Source organism: Staurois parvus, unplaced genomic scaffold (genome assembly GCF_062004578.1).
Source record: "Staurois parvus isolate SC_StPar_1 unplaced genomic scaffold, SC_StPar_1.0 ptg000053l, whole genome shotgun sequence".
Lineage (NCBI taxonomy): Eukaryota > Metazoa > Chordata > Amphibia > Anura > Ranidae > Staurois > Staurois parvus.
The window spans coordinates 4330001-4350258 of NW_028317849.1; the positions used below are offsets into that span (position 1 = coordinate 4330001).

Consider the following 20258-nt stretch of genomic DNA (forward strand, 5'->3'; position numbering starts at 1 on the left):
GAAGGTGCAGGAATTGGACTGTTCTAAAGTGCGAAGGTGTAGGCGTTTGGGCTGATCTTAGGTATGAAGGTATAGGAATTGGAGCTCCTCCTGAGATGTGAAGGTGCAAGAATTGGGGCTGATATGAGTGAAGGTACAAAAGCTCAGTATTCAAGTCTTTTACAGCATTTCCTTTAATAGAAATGTATTTTCGTGATTGAGAGTGTGAAGTTGCTTTTTTTTTTTTTTTTTTTTTATATATGTAACCGGCACTCTCAATTTCTTTCAGACACATTGCTCAAAAGGTTGCCTACCCCTAGTGTAACATGTTCAGTATCAGAACCCTCTCCTCTCCACCATTCCCCTCCTTGTGGCGGTGAGCCGGGGCTCTTCTGCCTGTACTCGCTGCCACAATTCAAAGAGTGCGGGGCTTTGCCCACACGGCCACATCATTGATTCACAGATCCCTGAGAATCAATGAGCTACAAGCTTTGCGGCTGTCGGTTTGTAGCTCTCAATGGACTACCACGACGCTGTTGAGCACTCTAGTAGTTCATTGATTCTTCCTGTCAGTGTAAAACTGTCTGCCCATACGATGTACTAGCAGACAGCTTACACTGACCATCTGCAGGAGACCTGCATGGCAAGAGCGATATGTTTTCCAGACTCCTAAAACAAAAAATAGTAAATGCACATATTTTTTTTTACCTGCAAAAAAAAGTGCATTTAATATTTTTTGTTAAAAAGCAAACTTACTCTTTAAATCATAGTGTATGCAGTGCAGCAGTCACAGTGAAGATTCAAGGACAATGTAATGCACAGAAGAGCTTGCAGATTTCCATGGTCAGGAATTTGCACTCCCTTATGGTGGTGTTTGGTGGTGCGTACCCCTTTAAATGTTAAAGGTCAGTTATGTGTGCCCCCTTTAATGTTTGTGATTAGTGGCGAGTTCCTCATAATATTGGTGGCCAGTGTGCCTCCTTCCTGTGCTTACTGGTGATCGTGTCCCCCACTAGCTGATCAGTATTCCCCCTTTGGTTAGTAATCATTGGGAGCAGTTTGACTCACACGACTACATGGTTACATACATAGTTACATAGTTAGTCTGGCTGAAAAAAAACAAAAGTTCATCCAGTTCAACCATTAAAAAAAAAAAAAAAAAGTTATCCTATAGCCACAATTGATCCAGATGAAAAAAAAAAACCAGGAAAGCTTGGTCCAATTTGCTCCTGCAGGGGAAAAAATTCTTAACGAATCCCCCGAGAGGCAATCGGATATTCCCTGGATCAACGTATAATTGTTAGTGTCCAGTTATATTATGTGTATCTAGGAAAGCATCCAGGACTTTTTTAAAGCAATTTGCTGAGCTGGCCAGAACCAACTCTTGAGGGAGTCTATTCCACATTATCACAGGTCTTACTGTGAAGAAACCTTTCTGTATTTGGAGATTAAATATCTTTTCCTCCAAACATAAAGAGTGCCCCCTTGTCCTTTGTGATGACCTCAGGGTGAATAACTCTACACCGAGTTCACTATATGAACCACTGATGTATTTCTACATGTTGATCATATCCCCCCTTAATCTCCTCTTCTCAAGAGAGAATACATTCAGTTCCTCTAATCTTTCCTCATAGCTGATCTCCTCCATGCCTCTTGTCAATTTAGTTGCCCTTCTCTGTACTTTCTCCAGTTCCCCAATGTTCTTTTTGTGAATTGATGCCCAAAACTGAACTGCATATTCCAGATGAGGTCTTACTAATGATTTGTACAGGGGTAATATGATATCTCTCTCTCTGGAGTCTATACCTCTTTTAATACAAGAGAGGATTTTGCTCGCTTTAGAAACCACAGCTTGGCATTGCATGCCATTATTAAGCTTGTGATCTACCAGAACTCCTCGATCCTTCTTCACCATTGATTCCCCCAGCTGTACGTCCTCTAGTATGTATGATGCATTCATATTCTTTGCCACCAAGTGCATAACTTTACATTTATCAACAATAAACCTCATTTGCCACATATTTGCCCAATTAAACCGTGTAAAGCTTGGTGTCATCTGCAAAGACTGAAACTGTATTTTTGATCTCAGACCCTATATTGTTTATAAATATATTAAAAAGTAAGGGTCCCAACACTAACCTTTTGGGGTACACCGCAAACAACCCTAGACCATTCAGAGTATGAATCATTAACCACTACTCTCTGAATATGATCTTTTTAGCCAGTTTTCTATCCATTTACATACCAATTTTTTTCCAAGTCTGTAGACTTTTCCTTACACATTAGCCGTGTGTGGGGAACTGTGTCAAGCGATTTTGCAAAATCCAAGTATACCACGTCCACAGCCACCCCTCTGTCCAAGGTTTTGCTCACCTCCTCATAAAAAGGAATCAGATTTGTTTGACAACTTCTGTCTTTCATGACTCCATACTGTCTGGTGTGTAAAATATTTTTTTTTCTAGCAAGAAGTCATCTATGTGGTCTTTTATTTTACTCTCAAGTATTTTCCGAACGATAGAAGTTACACCTTATGCCAATCCAGTGGTACTATGCCAGTCATTAAAGAGTCCCTAAAAATGAGGAACAATGGCTTTGAAATGACAGAGCTCAATTCTATGAGGACCCGTGGGTGTATGCCATCTGGTCCAGGTGCTTTATTCACCATTATTCTGTATAAATATTTTTGGATCATATCAATTGTGAGCCAATGTGGATCATCTGGGGCTTTGTCAATACCATGCCCATTATGGACAAGAGTTCCCCCATGCTCCTTTGTATACACAGAGCTGACGAAGGTATTTAATAAATTTGCCTTCTCTTCTCCTCTGACCCGCTGTTGACTCACTGACAGTCCCATTCACTTTAATGTGATGGCTGGTAGGGATGCACCGAAATTCCGGTGGCCGAGACATTTCGGCCGAAAACCTCCCTTTCAGCCGTCTGCTGAAATGAAAAACAAGCACCAATACAGGTGCCAAAAAAACCCGGCCCCTCAAAGCTGCCTGCCCCTCAAAGACCTCCTCTGTAACTTTACACTGCTAGACTGTAGAAATTTTAAAGCATCACCCATGGAGATTAAGTACCACAGTTTCATGCCATTCCACAAGCATGAAATTTTAAAGCGTGACATGTTGGGTATCTATTTACTCACTGTAACATCCTCTTACATATTTTACTAAACAATTGGGGTATATATTGTTTTTTTTAATCAAAGTGTATTTTTTTTCAAAAAATATATATTCATTTTTAAAATCTGCGCATTTTGGTTTTCGGCCAAGTGCATTTTGAAGTTTCTGTTTCGGCATCAGAATTTTCATTTCAGTGCACCACTAATGGCTGGTGATGTGGCAGTGACACAACAAGCTGAGGGACGTGTTGGCAGCAGGTGAGTGGATGCCCGCTAACAGGTGCTGCCATGATTGATCTAAAATGACAGGTGCTCATTAAATGTAAGGAATCCAACTCCTTCTTGCTGGTTGTTAGAATCTTTAATATTTGCAAAGCAAATGATGGTTTCCTTTATAGAATAACAAGCTGTCAGGTTAGTAAAACAGCAATATCAGAACTGATTTTAGGTTAATAAGTTAATCACACTTAGTTGAAATACTCATTCTTTTATTTCATGTTTTTTCCCATGGTTACAGTGAAATTGTGTGAATCCATCAGTGCGATGCATGTTATCTCAGTTTGCAGAGCTTGGATTCATTGAATGAGTTTACCAAAAATATAAATATTGCAGAATATACAGCATCATGCTACATAACTAAGCTCCATTTCATTAAAATAAATTTGATTAAATAAAATTTTTTTTTTTTTTTTTTTAATCATTAATTTCTTATCCACCCTGAGCCTAACTAAGGAAAGTTATGGCACCATAACACTTAAACTGTCTGTAATATACTCTCTTCTGCTGACCAGTTGGTTGGGGCTCAACTCTTATATTGGAGCACTCACGATAATGTCCCTTTTAAGCACTGATAAGGGCACTAGCTCTGTGATATCTTAAGGAAACATTGTTCCTCTTGTGTCAAAGTGTAGTGAGGTTTTGGCCAGTAGTTTCTCATCAACTCCTGTGGTAGCTGGGGATCTCCCTCTATTTATTCTTGGCAGCACAACTTGTCAGTGTTTTCACAGTGTCCTTCCCTTTGTTAAGGCCACAGGTTCTGTCAGCATCCTTGGTAATCTCCAATGTCCCAGAATGTCTGCCACTGCTCTTTTCTCCCTCTCGGGTGCTGTGGTGAGTGGTCTTCTGGCAGCCTGATGCAGACTCCGTCCCATTGAACAGCCTGCACACTTTTTTTCCTCAGTCTGGGATAAGCAACAGGAAACCCTCTTTTCAGTACCTCATGTGATCTGTAGTAGTCTCCTCCCAGCCTACCAAGCCAGATGGGTCTGTGTGGAACTACACCTCCACAATCTTAGCAATCCATATCCTCTGTGTATTCCTGTTAAATAGAGGGATGGTTTTAAATCAGTATTAAATCAAAAAGCAAACATTTATTATATTGCAACTATTTTTTAGATGTGATGGCTGCATTCATTTTCTTTTTCTGGTTTTCTTCTATTTTCACTTAGTGATCTGGCCACTAAACCTACTGTTTTTCAAAAGAACAAGCTCTCCAGCAGAATTTATAAGTTACAGAGATGAGACAAATAATTTCACACTGGCAGGGGTGCTTACAATGGTCAGCTTTTATTCATGTAAAACATTTATCCCTAAGGGAAACAAACCGTAAACCTAACAGGCTTCAATTTGTTAGGTTTACTAGCAGATTTAGATACACTAACACTCCTCTCCCCTCAGACTGACAATGCTGCTGTCCACTAGTGCCCCTGTCCCTAAAAAAATCTAATACAGCCACATCTAATTGGTAAGCTGCAATATATTATATTTTTGGTTTTGTGTTTATTACCACTTTAACATTGGCTGCTCTGAGTTCTGTAATAGCAGCCTCTCCTTGAAGTTGTGCCTGTACAGTATATAATCTCTGTCACTGAACAGACACAGAATTCTCTCCTCAAACATGAACAAGGGCTGTATTGGAAGCAGTAAAAATGACACAGGTCCAAATAGCTACTCCTCTCTCTGCCAGCATTGAAGACGGGCTACACGTGTGTATGTAATAGTTTTACAAATAGGTACTTTTGTTAGCTTTAAAATTAAAGCTTAAAACTTTCACTCCAAGTGAGCAGGATTAATGGTTTTATTATTGATTAAAATAATGTCATTTTTAGGAGATAAATGGAAAAAAAAGAAACTGGTTTTAACATTTATAAAATGTGTCTTTGTCAGGAGGAAAAGGAAAAACGTCGTGTGGAGGTGTTAGAAAGAAAAAAGGAAAGCCACCGAATGCTAGAAGAGGAAGATGCCAAGATGAAGAGCAAGCAAGCAAAAGCCGCGCCTCCTGCAAAAGTGACAAGGGCTCAGATAGAAGAAACTCTTAAGAAAGAGGAAGTCCAGAAAGGTTAGAGCTGTATATGATAGACAGATTTGCTCTAGTTTCTTATTCAAACTATGTCAAACTAATTGATCATTTATTTCTAGGAACTGTTGAAAAACCCAAGACTCACATAGAAATGCCGCTAGAAGAAAATGTGAACCGTCGCGTACTGGAAGAAGGGGAAGTGGAAGCACGTTCTATAGAAGATGCAATTGCTGCACTAAGGTAGAAATAATACAAATGTATTTTTATGCTAGCTTTCCTTACTTCTATTGAGACTTTTGAACACTAATCAACACTTTTAGATTGTGTAGTGTATTGGCCTATAGCTTTCATTTCAATGATGTTTCTTTCTTGAAGTAGAAATTTGGAAGCATGAGTTCCTAACTGCATAACAATGTGCACTCCTTCTTTGACCACAAATCTTTGTAGCCACACAAAATAATATATAGGATATTGCATAGAGAGTATTTGATTTTGTTTTTATGTATTTGGCCCCTTTCACACGAAGGATCCAATCAGGTCAGCCTGTCCATTTTTCAGACAGACCTGATTAGACCCGCCATTCACTCCAATAGCCCTGCAGGTGCAAACAGATTGGTGCCCATTTACACCCACTTACCTCCAATCTGGTCCACTACCAAAAAACAGAAGAGGATCCGTCCCCCTCCATCTAGGTAAATCTGCATAAATTGAGCGAACATGGACCTGTCATCTGCCCACTTTGCTCTGATCAGCAGGGGGTCAGCTGACCAGTTCCCTGTTGATCATAATGGAGTCCCCCCTGTGTGAAATGTGCCTTAAAAAGAAATAGTGGTTTGGGATCAGTTTTGTTTGTTAACTTCTAAATAATGAATGGCTCACTGGTATGCAATACTGCTCAGTCAGACAGTATTTTGGCTGTACTTTTATTATTTGGTTAAGTGTGGCATGTTACCAGAACTAATTGTTGAGGGAGACCGAGTGCAAGTGGATCTTGAGTTGTGAAGTATAAGAATCTGAACAGGAACTGAGAGGCGATGATCATGGATTTATAGGAAGAGATGAGGTAGAGGGATCTGATTGCCAAGTGAAAATGCATGCACATTCATTCTATGTGAGTTAACCAGCGTTTGCTCATTAGTTTTGTGTATTTTTGGTACAATGTATAAAATTGTGGCTGTTGTGTGGGGCAAAATCAAATGTATCTAAAGTATTTATTCTGACTGAATATTTTTTAGGCAATTTCTCTTCTTTTTTTTCTTTATCTTTATTATTATTAATTTATTTTTGTAATTAACATTTTTATTAAGTTTTCACATGTATATACATTCATTAAATTTGAAGAAAGAGAAGAGAGAAAGAAGCTCATCGATGAAACTTGTAAGGGTATAGAACATACAATGTCATAACATAACAGTGGAAGAGCAGTTAAATCCGTACATTTTGGGCAGGTTGAGCAGAGATAAAGGCATCCCATGGATTCCATACGGCCTCAAACACAGTAATCAAGCTGGCATGTAAAGCAGTCAGATATTCCATTTGTCTAACGTCTGCAATAATTTTAAACAAAGTCGGCATTGAAGGAGGTATGGAGGAGAGCCAACACATAGGAATGCTTCTCCTGGCCGCAGTCAGGATATGCGCAGAGAGTTTCCTTGATGGTTTGGAGAGGCCTGGGAAAGGCAGGCTCAATAAAAAATACAGAGGCTCGAAAGGGAGGGAGGTATGCAATAGCAATTGCAGTAAAGACAAAACCTCTTCCCAAAAAGGAGTGATGGACCTATATTACCAGAAAATGATAGAGCGAACCAGATTTTTTTCCCACATCGCCAGCAGGCAGGGGAAGCATTCCGGTTACAGACATGGAGCACGTCAGGGGTTCTGTACCACAACATCATAATTTTATATGTATTTTCCTTATAGACTACGCATACAGAAGATCTGGGTGCGTTTTCCCATTTTTTTTTCCACAGCACCAGATCAATGTCACATTGTAGAAATTGGGACCACTTGCAATTGTATTGGTGAGTGTCATTAGATAAGGGAGAAGCTTCCATAAGGAGTTTATATGTAGTAAGATAATACCCCTTTGATGTGGCCCCTGTATACATAGGCGCTCAAAGTGGGTAGACTTTCCAAGGGTCAATGAGGGTGATATGGTAGAGAAAAAATGGTGTATCTGTAAGTAGACATAGAAATGTTGGGGGGGGGGTTGGTGGTATTTTTTCTGGATATCAGAGAATGATTTTAGCTTCCGAGTTACAGGGTGTACCAAGTGGCATAGTTCGAAGAGGTCGGCTGCGACCCAATGGGGCATTCGGGACATGACCAAGCTATCCGGGAGGCTGGGATTAAAAAGAATGTTGGTCAGTGGAGAGCAATCGGTGGCCAGTGCAAAATTAGCCTTACATTTCCGCAAGATAGTCAGGGAGAATTGCATGGGACCAAGCAAGAGATGTCAAAAAGAAGCGATATCCATTGCCTGTGTTGACCAGAGAAGAGAGCATGGGTGGGTCGGAGTTAATTGCAAGGATTCAATCTCCGGCCATTTGTTGGGTGGGTATTGGGTGGACCATGAAATTAGGAATCGGTGGTGGGTAGCACAGTAATAAATAGGTAACTATATCCGGTGCCCCTAAGCCCCCCCCCCCCCCCTAGAGCGCAAGGAGAGGAGAACAGTATGTGTGATTCTGTGATGTTTGTTATGCCAAATGAAATGTAAGAGAGATTTCTAGAGGGAATGCAGCTTGGACATAGGGATGGGAATGGGGAGAGTCGCGTATAAGTACAGGAGTTTGGGCAATACAGTAATTTTTATTACGTTGATACGTCCAAGGAAGGTAATGGGTAAGGTATCCCAGAATTTCAAGGAACGGGAGATGGCTACGAATAAGGGGGGAAAATTAGTCTCATATATAGAGTGGTAGGAGGAAGTAAGGTTGGTACCCTAATACTTCAAGGAATGGGTGCATCATCAGTATGGGAAGGCCTCTTGGAGGGAAGACAAGACATTGGGTGGGATGTGTAGTGGGAGTGCTTCAGTTTTGGATGTAATGACATTGTAGCCCGACAGAGCCCCAAATTGTTGTAAAATCTTATGTAGAATCGGTAGGGAGGTAAGAGGGTTTGAGTGTGTTAGAAGGTTGTCATCTGCAAACTGGGATAGTTTGTATTCGCGTTTATGGGAATATATCCCTTGTATATTGGGATTGGACCGGATTGAGATAGCCAGAGGTTCCAAGCAGAGAATAAACAATACGGGGGAAAGTGGACAGCCCTGACACGTACCGTTCGACATCTGAAAAAAGGGTGAGAGGAAGGAGGCCAGTTTGACTTGCGAAGAGGGGGAGGAATAAAGAACCTTCAAGGCTGCTACGAACGGGCCCCGGAAGCCAAACTTCTCCAAGACCATAAACATGTAGGGCCAGCTAAGGCGGTCAAAAGCTTTCTGAGCATGCAAACTCAGTAATATAGCAGGGGTTGAAGATCGGTTAACCAGGTCGATCAGATTAATGGACCTCCTGGTGTTATCCGAAGCATGTCTGGCAGGCAAAAATCCTACTTGGTCCCTATGTATGAGCTTGGAGATGAATCTGGACAGCCTGTTGGCCAGGATCATAATGAAAATCTTGTAGTCGGAGTTTAGTAGGGTGATGGGACGATAGTTGTCTGGGATAGAATGGTCCTTGTCAGGTTTGGGGATAACGGAAATATACGCATGAGAGAAATCATATGCAAACAAAGAATATATGCAAGCGCAAAATAGCAACAGCAGCTAGCATTAAAGGTGAACCTCTAGACCTCCAAATAGTACAGTAAAATATAAATGCAGCGCTAAAATTAACAATAAAATTAAAGATGATAAACATTTCGCGCTAATATAGTGCTTATAAAGTGATAATGTGATAAATCGTCTCTTAATGACGTCTTAAAAGTGTCCGTGCTGGTGATCCTACAGTGGGGATCAAAAGTTTGGGCACCCCAGCTAAAAATTTGTATTAATGTGCATAAAGAAGCCAAGGAAAGATGAAAAAATCTCCAAAAGGCATCAAATTACAGATTAGACATTCTTATAATATGTCAACAAAAGTTAGATTTTATTTCCATCATTTACACTTTCAAAATAACAGAAAACAAAAAAATGGCGTCTGCAAAAGTTTGGGCACCCTGCAGAATTTATAGCATGCACTGCCCCCTTTGCCAAGCTGAGACCTGCCAGTGTCATGGATTGTTCTCAAGACCAGATGATGTCAATCTCAAAGGTTTTAAATGCCCAGACTCATCTGACCTTGCCCCAATAATCAGCACCATGGGTTCTTCTAAGCAGTTGTCTAGAAAACTGAAACTGAAAATAGTTGACGCTCACAAAGCTGGAGAAGGCTATAAGAAGATAGCAAAGCGTTTTCAGATGTCAATATCCTCTGTTCGGCATGTAATTAAGAAATGGCAGTCATCAGGAACAGTGGAAGTTAAAGCAAGATCTGGAAGACCAAGAAAAATATCAGACAGAACAGCTCGCCGGATTGTGAGAAAAACAATTCAAAACCCACGTTTGACTGCACGATCCCTCCAGAAAGATCTGGCAGACACTGGAGTTGTGGTACACTATTCCACTATAAAGAGATACTTGTACAAATATGGTCTTCATGGAAGAGTCATCAGAAGAAAACCTCTTCTACGTCCCCACCACAAAAAATCATCGTTTGAACTTTGCAAATGAACATATAGACAAGCCTGATGCATTTTGGAAACAAGTTCTGTGGACCGATGAGGTTAAAATTGAACTTTTTGGCCGGAATGAGCAAAGGTACGTTTGGAGAAGAAGGGGCACAGAATTTAATGAAAAGAACCTCTGTCCAACTGTTAAGCATGGGGTTGGATCAATCATGCTTTGGGGTTGTGTTGCAGCCAGTGGCACAGGGAACATCTCACGAGTAGAAGGAAAAATGGATTCAATAAAATTTCAGCAAATTTTGGATGGTAACTTGATGCCATCTGTGAAAAAGGTGAAGTTAAAGAGAGGATGGCTTCTACAAATGGATTATGATCCTAAACACACCTCGAAATCCACGGGGGATTACATCAAGAGGCGTAAACTGAAGGTTTTGCCATGGCCTTCACAATCTCCTGACCTCAACATAATTGAAAATCTATGGATAGACCTTAAAAGAGCAGTGTGTGACAGACAGCCCAGAAATCTCAAAGAACTGGAAGACTTTTGTAAGGAAGAATGGGCAAAGATACCTCAACCAAGAATTGAAAGACTCTTGGCTGGCTACAAAAAGCGTTTACAAGCTGTGATACTTGCCAAAGGGGGCAGTACAAGATATTAACCCTGCAGGGTGCCCAAACTTTTGCAGACGCCATTTTTTTGTTTTCTGTTATTTTGAAAGTGTAAATGATGGAAATAAAATCTAACTTTTGTTGACATATTATAAGAATGTCTAATCTGTAATTTGATGCCTTTTGGAGATTTTTCCATCTTTCCTTGGCTTCTTTATGCACATTAATACAAATTTTTAGCTGGGGTGCCCAAACTTTCGATCCCCACTGTATATGGTGACGGCCAGTAATATGAATGCACTCACCAGAAGCGCACAAACAATGCACATGTGTGTAAACATCCAACAATGGTCATCAAGGTCTGGGCTAGGAATGAATTTATGATAAGTAAAATGGCCCCCGGCCTTCCTGGTGGCCATGTGCGGCATAACGTCACTGGTAGGCTCCTCCCTGACGTGTTTCGTGCACCAGCGCATTATCAAAGGGATGAGCCTACCCAGAGGATGCCCGGACTTAAACAATCCCCTGCGCATGCACGAATGAGCGTCATTACAGCATACAGCGCATGTGTGAGCGGGACGGACCGGAGAACGGACACTACGTCCTCATTCTCACGGACAAACAGCAAGAGAATCAATTTGACCAGGTGGTTGCATTAGTGGATCAATATGAAAGAACATTATGTAAAAAGGGCTTAAGTACCGCCACCAGCCCGCAGAAGAGCTCCGGACCCCCGGCTGAGGTACTTGAGGCCGGGGATTGCTGCCTGGTAAGGAAGCGGAGGTGCGGTGAGGGCCGTGGGTATGTCGGCTGCGGGAAGGGGGGCTTCCAGCGCCCAATCTTCCCCTTTTTTTTTAATTTTTTTGGTGCCGGGGTGGGTGCAGAGCTTATGAGGCTCACCCGGTGATTGGAGCAGCTGATGTAGCTGAGCAGGAGAGCCGGGAAGGCCGGGGATGAGCGGAGCTCTGCAACTGAGCGTCCGCCATCATCCAAGGTCGCGCATGTGCCCTTGCAATTTCTCTTCTAATGGCATGTTCTGAGGCAATTATTTTTTTTGGCTACTTTTGATCGAATATGGTTAAGCTGTTTTCTCTTCTAGTTGAATGTCCTTTTCACTATTATTTGACTATATTTGGTCAACTGTTTTTAGGCTATTAGTTTAGGCAATTTTATATTTATGATTTGAATGTTATTTGGGTCTTGGGTTAAGCAGATCAGGTTTCAGAGTCAAAAGGGTCTTATCTCTCAAAGTTAGTTCCGATGTTAAAAAGGGAGATTCTTCAACTTAGCTCAACTCAGCCCGCTTACCTTCAAGCATCACAGCCTTTATCTAGCAACTCAGCAGAGTGTCTCCCTGAAGCAGAGAACCAATCGCCTCATTTGGGCGGGTGTGGCAGGCGGAGACCCAAGCTATGACTAAAAAATCCCTCTTAGCTTATATTCTGGTTCATAAATTACCCTGGATACATATAACATTCTATCCACGAGTAGATTAATACGCAGAATCTTCTTCTGAACGTCTACATATGAAATATCTGCTTGGATGGTTAAGGAGATATAATTTTCTGCTCTCCTGTATATGCCAGCTAGGGGGTGTAATATACCAGGTGACTTTGTCTTAAAGTGAGCCATCCGAATATGTACTCCATGTTTATGTAATTATGTCCTATTTGAAGATAGAAACTTATATGGAAAAGTGAGTTTTTAAATGTAAGTCTGTTTTTACGACTACCTGGAATGTCTTTGAGGCTCCGTGAGGGCTTGGTTTATGGTCTTACGATATCCCAGATTGCGAAGCTAACCGGCATCTAGGCACCAGCTCAGCTGGGGTTTTATAGCCATGACGCCCTCCCAATGAGTTTTCTGCCTGTGATCTCTGCAACAAACAGACCACATGTCACTCAACAGAGAGGTAGTGGGGATGAGGAAAGCTGATTTGGGAGTAAATATGATACAAAATGGAAGATTCTTAATAAGATGGATGACCGCGTCCATCTCGGTGTGTACGATTGCTACAACATCCTATAAGGACGTTATTCCACTGCACAGCTTGGTGTCATCTGCAAAGACTGAAATGGTATTTTCAATCCCAGACCCTATATCGTTTATAAATATACTAAAATGTAAGGGTCCCAACACTGAACCTTGGGGTACACCACCAACAACCCTAGACCATTCAGAGTATGATTCATTAGCCAATACTCTGAATACGTTATTTTAGCCAGTTTTCTATCCATGTACAAAAAAAACTGGGGGAACTGTGTCGACCGCTTTTACAAAATCCAAGTATACCACATCCACCGCCACCCCTCTGTCCAAGGATTCGCTCACCTCCTCATAAAAAGAAATCAGATTTGTTTCACAACTTCTGTCTTTTTCATGAACCCTTGCTGTCTGTTGCTTAAAATATCAAGCAAGAACTCATGTGGTCTTTTATTAAACTTTCCAGTATCTTCCCATCTATCGATATTATACTAACCGGTCTATAATTACTTGGTAAAGATTTTGATCCCTTTTTAAATACTGGCACCACATTGGCCTTACGCCAATCCAGTGGTACTATGCCAGTCATTAACCACTTGAGCTCCAGAGGATTTACCCCCCTTAATGACCAGGCCTCTTTTTGCTACTCGGCGCTGCACTAATTCAACTGATAATTGCGCGGTCATGCAATGCTGCACCCAAACAAAATTTACGTCCTTTTTTTCACACAAATAGAGCTTTCTTTTGGTGGTATTTGATCACCTGTGCGCTTTTTATTTTTCACGCTATAAACAAAAAAAGGCCAAAAATTTTGAAGAAAAACAATATTTTTTACTTTCAGCTATAAAAAATATACAGTAAACTCAAAGTTAGTTATAAATTTAGGCCAAAATGTATTCTGCTGCATGTTTTTGGTAAAAAAAATCCCAATAAGTGTATATTGATTGCTTTGTGTGAAGTTATAACGTCTACAAACTATGGTATAGATACTGCAATTTACGCCATTTTTCTGCTATACAGCGCTGCGCTAGTTTAACGGACAATTGCGCAGTCATGCAATACGGTACATAAATGAAATTTACATCCTTTTTTTCCCCACAAATTCAGCTTTCTTTCGGTGGTATTTGATCGCCTGTGCGGTTTTTATTTTTTGCGCTATAAAAAAAAAGGCTGACAATTTTGAGGAAAAAAAAACAATATTTTGGACTTTTTGCTATAAAACATGTCCAGTAAAAAAAAATGCAAAAATCAAATTTAGTCATAAATCAGCGACATATGGCGGCAATCAGCGACATATGACGGCGACCAGCGACTTATGGCGGGACTGCGGGACTGAGGCGGACATTTTGACACTGGGGGGGAGCTGACTTGGGGTCACTGACATCCCCAGTGACACCAATACAGTGATCAGTGAAAAAAACCCACTGAAACTGTATTAATGTCACTGGGGAGGAAGGGGTTAACTTTTTTAGTGTTCACTGTGTGAGGGGAGTGTTTTTTACTAAGGGGGCGGGGGTGTGTGCTGGACGGGGGAGGGAGGGGGGAGCTGATCGAGGGAGAGAAACTGTATTCTCCCTCTGCAGCTTGGCGGCGAACTGTCACAGAGCAGGCTGTGTGTAAACAATGCAGCCCTGCTCTGTTTCAGTGTTTACCGCTCATCGCGGGAAAACGGCCGGTAAAAACCGGCCGTGACCCGGCGGCGGGGACCCGCTGCTGACACCCGTGGGACAGGTAGGGCGGGCGCGTGCCTCGCGCGCGCCCCCTGCCTGTTTTGTAGGCACACGGTTTAAAACGTGCTTTTGCCTACGAGCGCCGCCCTGCCACCGTTTATATGCGGTGGCTGGGCGACATGTGGTTAAAGAGACCCTAAAAATTGAAAACAATGACTTTCTGGCAGAGGTCAATTCTTTAAGGACCCGTGCATTTCATCCGGTCCAGGTGCTTTATTTACCTTTATTCTGTCTAAATATTTCTGGATCATATCAATTGTGAGCCAATGTGGATCATCTGGGGCTGTGTCAATAACATCCCTATTGTGGACAAGAGCTCTCCCATGCTCCTTTGTATACACAGAGCTGAAGAAGGTATTAAATAAATTTGCCTTCTCTTTGTCCCCAGTCACCCACTCTAGATTATTTTGTAAAGGGCCTACATGCTCGGATCTGACCTTTTTACTATAAATATATTTTAAAGAATTTTTGGAGGTTTGTCCTATTTTTTGCTATCTGTCCGTTTTTCAATTCTGCTTTAAATAAAACCGTGACAATCCTTGCTATGAATTACTCTGCAGTCGTACATTCTCATTGACTTGAAGTCTAATTCAGAAGCTTTCCCACTTAGCAATGGGTGAGAAACTGGGGCAATTGTGGTTAGCTTGAAGAACATCAGCCAAAGGTAACTATCACAGCTCCATCTGCCATACAACAGTCATTAGCCTGATACTTTGAATACTACACATTGGGCCGGAACTATAAGTACAACCAGAGAGTTCTTTTTATGCCAGATACCTGGGAGGGCTGGTTTGAATAAGATGACAAGAATTTATTGACTTAAAATATATTTTGGCTTCAGCTGCTTAGTTAAATTGCAGCACGTTCTAAACAGTTTGAGCATTTGTAAATTATTAGATCAATCATGTAAAGTCAAATATATATAACACATATCTAAAAATCAGAGACGATTAGGATTATTGTGGTTATATCATTTAAGTAAACCGGTCATGAAAGAAACATGCGATCTGCCATTGCTAACTTTTTCTGAAAATGGTAGTAGCATAGCTGTCTCTGGTTTGTAAAATGCACAGTTCAATAGAAAAAAAATCTGGATACATGCTCTAGGTTAGTGACTCAGAGCAACTTCCAAAGTGTTATCAGCAGAAGATGAATATTTCACCAGTATAGCCTTGAAAGGTCATCACAATAATTTTCAAAAGTCCCAGAGAGCTGACAGCTCTTAGAGCAGATAGGGAAATCTGCTACATGTATAAAACAAGCACCCTGGCCTTGTGGGAATACGTATGATATTTATTCATAAGGATTAAAAAAAGGTACTTATGTATTTGTTTACCATACATCCCAGATCACTGAGGATCTTAAAGGGCAAGTTTACATTTTCAAACAAAATAATAAATGCACATCTTTTTGCAGGTAAAAAAACCTTTTTTAATTGGTCCCTGTAAAGCATTACACCAGCGATCAGCAGATCACAGGTGCCATGCAGGACTCCTGCAGACTTGTCAGTGTATCTATGTGCTCCTACTTTGTACGGCAGGCAGATACACAATGACGTAAAGAAAGAATGAACTACCACAGCGCTCAACAGCACCGTGGTAGTTCATTGAGAACCACAAGCCACAAAGGCTGTCAAGACTTGTAGTTTTCCAATTCACAACACTGAATGGATGATGTGGAACCCTGCACGGCCATGTTTTCTTCAGATAATGGTAACGAGCGGGAGAGAAGATGAACTGCTCACTGTCAAAACAGGGACTCGGGTATTTCAATATCCGTTACGGTAGGTTTATACTGCCACCTTCAGGTGACTGGACATTGGCCAAAAAAAGACAAGAAGCCCCCTCCTAGGCAGAACCTCTCACATCTAGGCAAGGCTTCAGTCATTTTGCTAGTGTCTTACGTAATGGTCATGTCTGTGCAGTCTCTGTATGGAAATGGCTAGCTTCTGGAGAATTCCACCTGGGATTAAGAGACTGGCTCTTTCAGATCTATTGCCTACAACAGGGTTTCTCAACCAGGGTTCCATGGAAAGAAGTTGCTATGAGTTCCTTGAGCGATGAACAATTTCTGCCTCTCAGATACGTTCCCATTGACCTTTTTGTCTATGTGTAAGTGGGAAATCTTCCCATTGATTAGTGTAATGGTCAGTGGGAAGAATGCTCCTTACACTTGTAATGTACCATGAGCTGTAGATATAGTGACCTTTAGCAGGGGTTTCTTAAGACTGGAAAGCTCTTTCAAGGGCTCTGCTGTTTTAAATAAGTTGAGAAAGGCTGGCCTACACTGCACATGGATAAACTGTAAGGTTGCCAGTTGACATTGGACCCTACAGGACGGACCCAGCACAACAATTTATTAGAGGGCAGGACAGGAACAGTGTGTGGCTCAGCTTTTTTTTCTTTTAAGCCTCCTGGGAGGCTCAGAGCACAAAATGTAAAGAAGAATATGTTTCCCCGCCCCCTGTATTTACTCAGTCAGCACATGTGCAGCATGCCTAGTGACATCATGAGTGGAAACGGGCATGCTGGTGGCAGCCACCTTGGTTCCCATCTGAGCAGGCTCTATTAGCAGGACCACAGGTTGCAGCAGAATGCTCCTCCTCAGAGGGACTATAGGTTGCAGAAAGTGCTTCTATTGTGCGACTACAGGTTCACAGCTTTGTATTTTAAAAAAAAAAAAAGTGTGTGTGTGTGTATATATATATATATATATATATATATATATATATATATATATATATATTTATTTATTTATTTTTTTAATGTTGCACAATGTTGTTTTGCATCCTCGCCTCTGTGCTTAACTCATGGATGACCATCTTGTTTACATGTGTTAGAGTTGACCATCTTATTTCCCTACTTGGTCAACACAGGAAGGTGAGTGAGCCACTACCTGGGGGGTTATTGGTTTAGCAGCTTATCACAAAGGAATAAAGTGGTTGAAAACGTATGGGGGAGTGAAGCTGTTTTGCACCAGGATCATTGAAGCATGAATCTCCATTGGACACTGTCACGGATCCACCCACACGCCACCCCCACAGCGACTAGCTAACCAAGGGCGCTCACGTACGGCCGTGACAGGGAGTTACGAGGGAATAAAGGGGACTTACACTTTGAATATATATAAAACCGTATATAAGATCAGCCGTGACACACTTTCACAGCCCGCACTACCTTTGGCCACCACCAGATGGAGACTCCAATCCAGCTGGTCGACCACACACTGGCAGATACAAATCTTACATGCAATCTGGTGCACTGATTAGAGTTGAGGACCAGCTTAGTAATTACACACCCTTCTAAGGTCCCTCCAGTTACGTACAGCTTGAACCCGGTGTTAATCACCCTTCCACTGTCCACACCCCCCCCCCCCCCCCCCGCACCAGACACACCACAAAAGGTAGCCTGCCACCACCCAACAGTTTATCCGCAGATCGGTCTGCTGGGACACCCCAAACACACACCGATCTCCGTCTGGCCGATCTGTTACCTTTTACAATCTGCACGCAATCTGCCCACACACAGTGCAATTGCATACAGATTGGCAATGAGCTTGACCGAGCGTCTAAAGGCACTAAAATACAATACGATTTAATCTAATCCAATCTAGTCTCTCCGAAGCTATGGGCACGTGCTTAAATACACAGAAGTCACTAATTATTTTAAGATTTAATTTCCCGAAGTGGGCAGTGCATAAAATATGTACAAAATATAAAAAGTTACAGACATACAACAAGACACACAAATGACTATTCACTATAAAATAAAAGGGAATAAAAGACAGAAGTAAAACTTTACCAGTATTTACCCTGTGACTGGAGCAAGTCAGAGAATCAGCAATCCGTTGGTCGATCAAACCAGCTCCGTACGAATAGCAAATGTCCCAGTGTCCGGGTACCCCATTTATGGGGATATGGACGTAGGCGGGACATTAGTCCTCGGCCAATTGACCATGGGGGGTGTTCCTGTACCTGCCCACAGGATGTTCTGGGTGTTGACCTGCCCAAGTTCAATCTGGCCAAGACCGGCTTGAAACACCAAGTCGGGATTGGATTTCCAACACCAGCGCATCAGTCTGATCGCGACAGTACCAAACGCCATTCGACTGTCGCCATCCTGCGCCACCTAACCATTTCCTGCATTTTCCTGGCCTTCTGCCTACCCCACAAATATGATTTTTAGTTCTGATGTAGCCTACAGAATGCCCTACAAGAAGGGAGTATGTTTATCTCTCTGCAACTAATATTTTAGCTTTTATGAGAGATTAAACATACCCCTTTTGATGTATGGGTATACCTTTTAGCTCCCTGCTGTCATGCCGAAATGTCTGGAGCTACTTCCTTTAAACTGGTTTCACCAGAAGGTGACAACCTTATTAACACAAAAGGTGTCACATCCCGGAAACCGGGCTTTTTAGCCTAACTGATGCTAATTGTACCTCATTTCCCCAATGACAAGGACTGAATATACATCCTTAATGACAATGGAATGTCCCTACAGAATATACATCCTTCATGACAATGGAATGTCCCTACATTTACGATTACATATTGCTACTGATCACATCTTACCTACTCAAATCTGTACATTTATGTCACATGCACGTTACATCATTCACATGTACGTTACAGACACCATGTTATAAACACTTTTATGGGCATTGGCACTTTATTTGATGTTAATATTCATTTTTAACAGCAACCATAGCCTGAAATAGCCTGTTCTAAATGCCTGATGAAGCACCCGTTGAATGATCCCCATGACTTCAACCATATATTAGCAGATTATATATGAGGGATAATAAGATCATGTGACTGAGATTGCTAATGCGCGGTGGAGGGTTATAGTACATGTACGGGGGGATTTTTATTGTTCTGATGCACTGTTAATGGACAACGTTTTAAAGCTTTTGTTGTGTTCTTTTAAGAACTTGATATCAATAAAACTTTTATAAATTAGATGTTATGTTGAGGGTACCCTAAAAGCCAGCTAGATACATTCTGTATTTGTGAGCTTTGAAAATGTAAACTGGAAGCTGATTTTTTTGTCATGCACAGCTGCTTCAGATTCTGGTAGCTCAAGTTTTAGTAAATGCCCCTTAAAGTATATGGAAACCCTCTCCGTGTAAAACTACCCATTAAGTTTTAAATAGAAATGAAAGGCTAAACATTTGTGTATAGATTAAAAAAAACATTTGAATGTAAGAACTTTCTGCGCTAGAAATGGGGCCCTATTCACCAAGCTGCTGACACAATACTCCTTACCAACATGAGTGAATACATATAGATATCAGGTGCAGCGCTATACCTAAGTGCACTAAATCAATATAAATATAAAGTGCAAACTAACTATTCAAAGTGCTCTAAATATTACCACAAAGTATTATACTTATGTGCAAAAATTGTGCATTAACAGAATGCTGTGCAACCCGTGTATTAAAAAATAATAAATAAAGTGCAATTAGTGACAACCAAATCACTGCAATCATTTGTTATACATAATAATAGATCCAAATAAATAGTTTTTAAAGTAAAAAAGTGTCCAAATGCAACAAAACTTTTCAATCTTCATGCATGTGTTACGTGTCCACACTGTGTAAATCCACACTTTAGCCGTGATGGCCCCTCACCTCCTTGTCACGACCCCTCAGGGTCAGCTCGCTTAAACCAGGACACCACTTTTTAGTAGCTCACCAGGACCTCACCCGCCTCTTATACTCTATCAGCAGTCTCTTTCATGGCTATAGTGGTATCAAAACATGCAGAACGTGATAAAGAACTCCTTCCACAATCTGGACCTTCTTCTTTAAGAGGCTCCTCTGTCCTGCACTCATTTTTTTGCACATAAGTATAATACTT

The 20258-nt window shown here is 41.4% G+C and overlaps 1 protein-coding gene across 3 annotated transcripts in view; it reads left to right on the forward strand.

Annotated features, from left to right (window-relative positions):
• CCDC124 (coiled-coil domain containing 124) overlaps nt 1-20258 on the forward strand; it is a 58297-nt gene that overhangs the window by 34969 nt on the left and 3070 nt on the right. For all 3 annotated transcript variants that reach the window (XM_089667412.1, XM_089667420.1, XM_089667428.1), the window contains exons 3-4: nt 5273-5444; nt 5525-5645. In XM_089667412.1, the coding sequence (XP_089523538.1) occupies nt 5273-5444; nt 5525-5645 (293 nt within the window). The remainder of the gene's footprint in view (nt 1-5272; nt 5445-5524; nt 5646-20258) is intronic.